Source organism: Melampsora larici-populina (genome assembly GCF_000204055.1).
Source record: "Melampsora larici-populina 98AG31 unplaced genomic scaffold MELLAscaffold_31, whole genome shotgun sequence".
NCBI lineage: Eukaryota > Fungi > Basidiomycota > Pucciniomycetes > Pucciniales > Melampsoraceae > Melampsora > Melampsora laricis-populina.
In genome coordinates, this window is record NW_006768795.1 from 262,494 (window position 1) to 272,724 (window position 10,231).

General features: G+C 39.8%; 2 protein-coding genes across 2 annotated transcripts; both read left to right on the forward strand.

Annotated features, from left to right (window-relative positions):
• Positions 1 to 2,706: 2,706 nt before the first annotated feature.
• MELLADRAFT_124522 (uncharacterized protein) lies at positions 2,707 to 2,955 on the forward strand (the record flags this gene model as incomplete). The annotated part of the gene is made up of 1 exon (XM_007412464.1): positions 2,707 to 2,955. The coding sequence occupies one exon, from the start codon at positions 2,707 to 2,709 to the stop codon at positions 2,953 to 2,955; it is 249 nt and encodes an 82-aa protein (XP_007412526.1).
• A 6,259-nt stretch (positions 2,956 to 9,214) lies between these two features.
• MELLADRAFT_108670 (uncharacterized protein) lies at positions 9,215 to 9,938 on the forward strand (the record flags this gene model as incomplete). The annotated part of the gene is made up of 2 exons (XM_007412465.1): positions 9,215 to 9,465; positions 9,833 to 9,938. The coding sequence occupies 2 exons, from the start codon at positions 9,215 to 9,217 to the stop codon at positions 9,936 to 9,938; spliced, it is 357 nt and encodes a 118-aa protein (XP_007412527.1).
• Positions 9,939 to 10,231: the final 293 nt, after the last annotated feature.

A 10,231-nucleotide genomic window follows, 5' to 3' on the forward strand; every position in this document is an offset into this window, starting at 1 on the left:
TGGTTTGAGTTGAATCGATGCTGATGCTGAGCTTGGTCAACAGTTTTGGTAAAATTTTAATCCAAATCAAAACTCAAATTTCATTAAATTCTTTAAATTTTTAAATTTCAATTTCAATTCCAATTCAATTCTCAACTTAATCCTCATCATCATCATGAAGTCATCCTCAATCTCAGATCATTCTCATCCTGATCTTACGTATATACATATCGGATTCGTACTCATCAATAAAGTTAATGAGCTTCATCCATCTCTTTTCACATATTCAAATTGTAATTTAATAAAATTTAATCCTCTTTAACCTAATTTCCTCTCACACTTCATTTCAATTATTGTAAATTCCGTCACACTCACGAGTCACGAACCACATCATCTCAAGAATCATGATTTTAAGATCCAGGCTTGATATTCATTCAAACAACAGCTGACGATATGCGTTTAATTATCTAAGGCTCCATGATATCTGTCACGGAAGCAACTCTTACCTCGACGGAGATCACCTCCGTTGATTCTCGACTCATACAGCCGCGTATCAGACGGCAGTCTGGGAGGACCCCGGAAAGCTCCTGGAGAACAAACCGTCCTCGATCCATTCCGGCCCCGGCCCTCACACTTTCACTATTTGCCCCGAGGAGAGGTGGGTTAACATGGATTTCTCGGTGGTAGGAGAAGCGCCTTGATCAGGGCTCTCGATTACATATACTTTCAGTTTTGTACCACGTGTAATCACCGAGATATCCGTATGTAAGTACCCGACCCGAGCCGGTATGGATTTTCGTCGGTCTGGGGGGGCAAAAGTTACAAATCACACATTTCCCAAGCCACCAGTCATGTTCAGGGTCAGACATGTGTACCATCTGATAGCCCTCGTTGAGGCGCATCTTTTGCACCTGTCACATCTCTGGTACCATGTGACATGACTTCACAAAACACCGGTATCCGAAAACCCCCTCAGGACGGTTTGTTCTCCAGGAGCTTTCCAGGGTCCTAGTCTGGGCCTGTCTGGGCACTCCCGAGTCACACCCTGTCCCACCCCAAAAATCGAACCCTAAACTAGGTTACGGTACCGTCTCACATACCCGCAAAATATTGTTGATGTCTGTGTTCGTGTTGTCCAACTCTTCTTGCTCATCAAGTCCTGGTCCCTGGAACATGATGCTGCATTCCCTTGCACTGCCTTCTACCACACCCAGATGTGTTTGAATCTCGTATTGTGGAGAAGCTGTTTTGATGTTTGATTATTGGTTTTCCGCTAAGAATATGTAACATCTGTTGATGTTTTAGATATCCTTTGCTTGATGTGATAAGAAGTATGATTTCCAATTGCGAAGCCATTAAGAAAGAGAGTTTGTAACATTGGCATATATACCGGTAACACCCGGTCTACCTGTCGCACAGGCAACATGTATGACACCCCCCAGCGCAGAGAGTCAACACAATTTCTTCAAACCAGAACCTCACTTGTGGTGGTTAGATTTGTGCCGTTTTTGAACACCTTGATATAGCCTATAGAGCATGGTATGGTCATCTTAACACTCATTTCAAGCAATCTGGTATTTCTGATCCGTAAAATTTATGTAAGATCAATTGTGTTTGAAAAGTATTGAGACTTGTCAGTCTGCTGTGGTTTACCATTTCATTCAACACCTGGTAATTTACTTCAAGACTCTTGGGGGCGATGGTCAATTAGGGGGTTTCAAGTTTGGATTTTTTTTGTGTTTTTTTTTTAAAAATTGGTCAAGTTGTTCATAAAAATAATCTTTGTAAAACAGATATATTTTTCCATTTGGGACACCTAAAAAGGTGTCACTCTTTTTATAAAAATTATGCATGTTTTACAAGAACGGGCAAGAAATATGTAAAAATTAACTTGAAAAACCCTATTGGGAATGATCATACATACCTCTTATCACATCAACCAAAGGAAATCTAAAACATCACAAGATGTAACATGATTTGAGCAGAGATCAAAAGTGCAGCAAGGGGCAGGCGGGGAGTTACGGGTATTTTGATGTATAAAGTTTGATTGAAACCTGTTTTAGTTTTGATCATATTTGAGACCCTGCATTGAACTCTCATGTCTCATTTGTTTTACTTCACAAAGATGGTTGCACCAGAATCATAATTCTTATTACATCATGCAAAGTATATGCAAAACATCAAAAGATGTTACACATTCTTGGCAGAGAACCTATAATCAAATGTCAAAACAGCTTCTCCGCAATACGAGGTTCAAACACATCTGGATGTCCAAACCCAACATGTTATGTAGAGGGTGTAGAAGGTAATGCAAGGGAACACAGCATCATGTTCCAGAACTTGATGAGCAAGAAGAGTCTGTCAGGCGGCTACTCAGCAGGGCTTCAAAGAGTGTAAAAGGGCCCATGGTTTTTTGATACCATACTCTCATCCAGTCATCTCATTGATTGTTTGTCTACCATTCACAATTGTCTTAGTAGGTTTTCCTGCAGCCATTACACCCAAACTATGTAGAGATGATTTTTAACATATTGGGCTTAATATGACCACTCATTTTTCCCTTTTGATTAACTTAGATACTCTTGGTTCTCAACCCAGCCCAACCCACACACATTTTCTTCAAATTACATTGCTCTAGCTTCTAGGTGAGTCTTGAGATATTTCATCTGTAAACTCAATCACACATCTAGATAACTAAGGCTTGAACAACAAACTAGATCTTTCATCATGAATCTCAGTAATGTTGCAGTCATGCTCATGATCTTTATATCATCCAATCAAGTCTTTGGCACCATCACTCGGGGTCTCAATAGCAAAAAGGAACTCATACCTGCCGAAGCTGATCTAGCTGACCATACTGATCTCACTGGAATTCACCAATTTGAAGGTGATGATAAACCCCCCAGAACAAGGCTTTGCAACCACTACGGCCTGCTCTGTCATGTAGTAACACATGACACACACCAGGTGCCTTAAACCTCTCAAGGTTTCACAACACCCAATCCTGCAAACCATCTCCACAGTGCTTGCATGTGCATCACCTGATGACATTCAAGTCAATATCCCTTGTGTGCCAGTCCTAAACTTTGCTCAAGCATTTATCAACACATAATAAAACCTCACTATGTATTTATGTACTATGTACACTTGTTGCTGGGAGTTTAGTCAAGTTTGAAGCATAGTGCATATGCAATACATATACTAGCAGGGAAAATTGATATCATGTAGCAGCACACTTCATATCATGGCATCACAGGCACTTGCTATAGCTTTTTTTATGTGTGACTTCAGGATCAGTGGGTTCTTTGAAACCCCCAGCACCAGAGCCCATGTGACTGACTCACAGATACAGTTTGCATTCAAGGAGCTCTCTTGAGTTTCTTAATGATGGTATTCAAGATTTGAGAAGTGGCTTCCAGAGGTGTCCAGAAGTGACATCCAGAAGTTGCTGGGATGTGCTCAAGAATATTCTTGAGTGAAACCTCTGACCTGTTCTTTGCAACTTTGAGCGCCCCATTAAGTGCTGATCCTTGGTCACATTCACATTACCTGATCATGCCACAGGTCTCAGTCTATCAGCCAGTATTGAGAGGACTCAAAGGCATCACACACCATCATATGGCTCATCAACAAACCATCCCTTAACCATCTCAACACTGCTGTTGGCTATTCCTCTCATTTCTTAACTATCAAAAGATCTTCCTCTCACACCAACCCTTTGACATGCTTTGGTCCTTGTGCTGGAAATTTAAGAAGATCACAAGTTGGAAACCTCCATTTGAATGACTCTACAGCCAAAGTATGGTTGGGAGCACTCCAAACCATCAAGAATCACCAATACTTCTCTCCCAGGACATCACTTCCGGAACAAGAGACAACTAAATTCATATTTGATTGGATCAAGAAACACTCACAGGTAATGTTCCTCAAAGTTGTGAGTTTTTTCCGTACTTTCAAATCATAGATTTCATACTAGGTGATGGTCCTAACTAATTTCTTATCAATCCAGGCACAGATGACAAAGGAGAACTGTTTTGGCCTCCTTTAGAAGATTGAAGGCAACCAGAGTGTTGAAAACTAGTCTGCCAATTCTCAAGCTTCATTCAAACTTAAACTCTTGGTAGCTTTGATAAACTCAGACCTGGCTGAAAATTGAGAACAAGTGGCAATCATAGGCCATTTACATTAGGTTTTTCAGCACAGGCTCCCATGTAGTCTCAATCATTCAATGTGGTGTGTTTGACTTGGGCTAAACCACAGAGGTTAGTCTTGAGAATTATACCTGGCAATGTGTCTCAGCTATTGTTCAGCTGGAAGACAAATGTACCTGCAATGGCCTTCCCCACTTGAAGGTTGAAAATTTGATCCAAGATTGCCATAGATCACCCAGCCTTGTAAGGATTCATTGGATTTGTTGATGATACAATTGTCCCATCAGCATTTGAGCCAGCAAATTTCAAAGAAGAATACTGGATGGGTAAGTATTTAATGGCCTCAACTCCATTATGGTCAGCAACAATCAGCAAGGAATCATTTTTACAGGCACAGCTGGTGTGGGAGTATTGACAATCAAATGGTGTTCAGGACTTCCTCTGTCAGTCATTTTGTATGTTTATACTCACAGCCACCATATTAACCTTGGATTGGGAAATCCAAGGCATGCTTGGATCTGAAACCTTGGACATAAGATTTCCAAGGGTTTGATCCAAGGGAATCTTTGGCGCATAACAATACCTTGGACAAAAACCTTGAATAAGATTGGTCTGGGGATTTGCATCTGGGAGATCCAGGGCATCTATTTTGGTGGTGACTATATGAAAGCTTGATATACGAACTAGTGATTGGTGCAGTAAAATATAATTCAGCAAAATTTCCTAGTTTAGAAGCGTATATAATTCACTAGAATGGTGGTTTTTGCAGAGTGGAAACAAAAAAACATCTGGGTGTTCTCAGAATAAATTTTTGACTCTGACTCAATCATGCTCAATGGGGTCCAGATAAGTGACTTTGTAAAGCCTTAAAGACAAGAGAAGGAGGATAACTGCAAGAAAGATTGTTATGAGGCCTTCTTTTGTGCACAGTGTGTCTAACAAAAAAAGGTTGTGTGGTTGATTCATTGAGGCAAGATACAACTATACCAACGCTAAAGGTTCAGCGGTTGTTTGCATGAAGCATCGGTTTCACTTGAGAAATTGAAAGCTATCACATTCCCCCGTCTCATGTAATCAGCACCAGACAGGCCATCCAGAAAGTTTTCCCATATTACGCTGAATCCTGTCCACCAAAAATGTACCCAAAATAGGACTCAAAATGCTCCAATGAGATAGCTCAACTTGGAATTGTTGCTCTTCAGGATTGGAAAGTGGCGGTAAGTTTGGCATCTGTTTGAGGGGATGGTATCTTGCAGTCAGAAATGCTAGTGTTTTTTGAATGGATTACCCACATTGTCATAATGGATTGATGTAAATGACAAACCAGTGAATCTGCTGTTCCTGTTCAATATTGTTTTGAACAATATGAACCATTGGTTGTTTTCCATTTTGGTCTTTATGGGTTGAATTGGCTGGAGACATCGTGGAAAGTTGTGAGGTTGTAAGTGATGGAAGTGAACAATACAACATCAGTTGATTGCAATCCTGGGGGGTAACAAATCCAGGCTCATTGAGTTTGTTAGCCTTTCTCATTGAGCAAAAGACTGAGAATTTTTGGTTGTACTGCAGCCTCAGTGACTCCAGGTTCTCCAATTTGAGGGCTGGGGTTCCCCGGTGCAATCACTTTTGTCAAGTGAGGTTGGAGACCATAAGATACTTGGTGGGTTCATTGATCCATAAGGAGCTAAATTCATATGGCTAATCAAGAGACCAAAGATATTGAAACACAATTGGGAAGATAATGTGGATATCTGTCTTGGTGTTGTCCAATTCTTCTGGCTCATCAAGTCCTGAGGCACAATCCTGTGTTCCCTTGCATTGCCTTCCACATATCTGTATCATATCGTAATTGGCCTTGAACATCTAGATGTGTTTGAATCTTGTATTGTGGTGAAGCTCATTGTGGACTGGTGTACATGTTTGATTGTTTGTTCTCCGCTTAGACCACGTAATTCTCTTGTTGTTTCAGGGTTGCTTGATGTGACACAATAAGAAGTATGATTGCCGGTGCGACCATTGTGGTTAAGTCAAACAAAGGAAAATGGAGAGTTCACACAGCCAGAAAATTTACCTTGGATGTGAAAATCCAAGGAGACCTTGGATTTTGACCCCGAGGGAAGCTCTATCCAAGGATCTGATCTGAGGTAACGGCAACGGCCAAATTTTGCCTCAGAGGCATTCCTCGGGTGCCCTTTTCCTTGGGGGGGCATTCAAGGACTCCTTGGATGTTTGTTGCCAAGACAACTATGCGGGCAGTGTCAGTTCAATGCCAGGTCTCGGACTCTCAAACACGATTGAGCATAACAGGTTTGATTAGATCAACATACGTGTAACTCTCCGCGCGTCCCCCGCCGCGCTTTTGATCTCCGCTCAAATTACATAAGTAATTATGTTTAATGTTTTGGTTTGCCTTTGCTTGACGTGATTACACAATTGAGAGTACATAAATTTTACAGGTAGGACTTGTAAGAGACTGTTTGATCTGATGGTTGAATGACCATGTAGCATGCTCTACAGCAAGGCATTGGTTCAACCAGCACAAATTCTGACCTCACCACCGCAGTGATTTTTCAACTCTCTCTCTTTTGGCTTCATGACAAAGGTCGCACCGGCATAGGAAACCTAAAACTTCAATTTAAGCGGAGAACAAAAATTCAAAAGACGTGTGTTGTATGAGTCCACAATCGGCTGCTCCAGCATAAAAAAGTTGACAATGTTCATATTCTGCTGGTGTGGTGATCTATTTATGGGATCAATCAAAAAAAAAATCATTATTACTTTACCAAGTTGTTAGAAAACTTCAGTGTAGCAGGAAATTCAAAATGGGGGTTTTCAGAGCAATTGAAGCTCTTATAGGCTTATGTGTATTTATTGGGTCAAGATTATGTCATCATATTTCACATATATTCTTAAGTTCATTATAGTTTACTTACAAAGTTATTACAAAAAGACAGAGAAGGAAAAGATAAGAAAAATTTGAAAATGTAGGTGTATAGGTTGGAAAATGGGTTTTAGGGTAGTAATATTAGGGTTATGGGTTTTATGAGGTTAAAAGATGAAAGAAAAGCATTATATTATACTGTAACAATTTTAATCTTGAAGGTTGATAAGAAGAAACAGAAGTTATCAGGAGAAAGGTACTTTTTTGAGGATGGTAAACAAGGGTTAGATGTGTAAATTACATATGTAAAGGTGGTAGTAGCAAGATTTAAGGCTGCCAAGAGGATTTTCCGGGATTTTTAAGGCTATACAAGCTGATTTCATATTACATGAGCAGTAAAAAAAGAGTAGCAGCTGTGAAAAGTAACAAAAATGGGTGAATTTTGTCAAAAATGAAGGTTTTCAGCTAATTACATATGTCAAATGACGTCAGATTGTGATGGTAGAGATCTCATCCAACGCAGAAGAGTAGATTACATAATGTACAAACTTTAAATCACTAGCAGAGGAGGTGTATGAACAAAGGTATAAGGGAAATAAGAAATTGGTGTGGATCTCGAATTTACAGTCACAAGTCAACATGTAACACCAAAACCCTTAACTTCACAACTCAATATCTTACTCATCACTCATCAGAAGTAGGTCATATGGGTGTGATAAATGATCAGTATTACAAGGGCTACAAGATGCACTATAGTAATCCAAAATTGGACCCCATCTGAAAACATTTGTAATCTCAAAAATTGGTTTGCAGCTAGTTTACAAGGAAACAATCACCTGTATTCATCATAAGAAGTGCTGTACATCAAATCATTGCGTCATTGATCACTTTTGGCTGTGAAAATTACATCATACATCAGTAACAAGATCATTACATTGTGTCATCATATGGTTTTTAGGGTTCTTTAGGCGGATTTGGCTGGTTTTTGAGGCTGTTGACTATTGTAGAGGATGTTACATGTGGATATAAGTACTCCTTGATGATTTTGGGATTTTTTTCCCCCTTCTGTATCTTATACCTTTGTTGTAGTGCTATAAATCATCATTTATCTACTATATTTGTACTAAGATCACTTAAATCCGCCCCTTCAAAGCAAGGAGAAATTTGTTTACGTGTGTTAAAGACTATAAGTCTCTTTGGGAATAATACTTACAACAGTATTGCTAGTAATAAACATAGTTTGTGGACTTTTTTGCGCTTCAAATCTGGGAATAATACTTACAACAGTATTGCGATATTTCTCTGGTGCCTTTATCTATTTCTCTGTTATCACAAAGTGGTCAGCAAGTGCCCTTGTGCTGGTTTCTTTGAATAAGGAAGTCTTTAGGCAACTTCTAATATATTACACGTAGTAGATTATCCCTTCTTAAGTGCTGTAAAGCTCTTGTTGAGCTTTAAATACTCCACCGGCCAGCATGATCCGGCTCTGGAGAAGACAATGTGTACTGTAAGATCCTTCCAATTGCCCTGCACCCAAATTCAGCTGATGGTGCCTTGAAGCAACAAGATGCTTGACATGCAGCACATCAGTTACATACAATCAGTCAGACCCTGTAGATATCTGTTGAGCTGAGTAGGGTGCATCAAAAGAAGCTGATTATTGCAATACTTGGATAATGGGGATGTGACCTCAAGAATACCGGTATCCAATACCGGCCATAAGTTTCAAATGCTGCAAGTCAGGGCTTGTATGTAAAGAGAGTTAACTGTGACTGCTGTGATATGCCTTCAAAGGTGTGGAGATTCATGTTGACATGCTATGTATGGAAGAGGGCGGCAGATGTTATGCAAGATCAGCTGCATCAAGCTTGGGGGTGTCTGATGGGTATAAAAGCCAAACAACTTTCATGATATTTCCTTCTAACCTGACAAACTTTGGCTTTTTCCTTCATCTTGATAATTGGTGGTCTGCTCATTTTCTTACTCTTGAATTTTTTTGAATAACTTCAATGACTGATTAGGATACATAGGTTATCTTTTTGTGCTGTTGAATTTTTGTAGATAAATTAGCTCTTTCATCAAACACAACCAAGATTCTCAACAGACCCAACCCACAGTTCCTTTGTTGTATGTTACCTGCACAAATCTTTCTCCATATTCATATATCTCCACTGACTTGAATGGACATTTCAGGTCAAACAAAATGAATGTTGTCAGCCCCATTGGAACCATTGTGCTTATCTGCACCACCACAGCAACTGTTCAAGCCATACCCATTGGAGATCAAGATTCAATGGCGGATTTTCAATGTTACCAAAGAATTTCAGAAGAAAAACAGACTTTTGATGATGGAGACATGGTTTTACCTTCCAGCCACACAGAATGGTCTGATGTTTATGGTGATGGGAAAAATGGTTGTTGTGATGGTTATTGTTGTTTTGGTTGCGAAATCATGTGAGTAATACCGCACAAACACGTCTTGTGACCAAGAATTTCAAAAGAAAAACAATCATCAGACAATGGAGACATTTACGGGATACAAAGTAGAATCCAGGCATGTGCCCGGCCTTGTGCCCAGATTTTTTTTGGCAGTAAATTTTGATTTTCTGGGCAAAAGTCCGGGCCCAGAATTCAAATTTACTTCCAAAAGGATTCCAGGCACAAAGACAGGCACATGCCCGGATTCTACTTTGTATCCCATATATGTTTTAACTTTCAGCCAGAAGGAAGGGGATGATTCAGTTTATGGTGATGGTAATAACAAATATTGACATGGTCATTGTTGTTGTGGTTGCACCACTATGTAAAAGTGAACACACAGACACAGCTGTCTAACAACAGCTGTAGATAAGGAGGAGCATGTACTTGATGAGATGATGAAAGCATGGCATTTTGACGTGATTCCTGAATACCTGTTTTCAAAATGACATGCTTCCATCATCTCATCAAGTATAAGCTCCTCCGTATCTACAGCTTTTGGTAGACAGTGGTGTCTGTGTAGTCTCTCTTACATGATAGTGCAAACACAACCACAATAACCATTCACCTGTGCAAGCTGTAACTTATCAAGCCTATTGGATGATATAGACACTTGCACAATCCAATAGGGTTGGTATCTCTCCTTTTAGAATTTACCAGCTGGTTATAGTGACTAGCTCCAAGTCCATCAGAAAAGATTTGGAAGGAGATGGGTGCAAGTGTGAGTAAAATATGTAGGCTA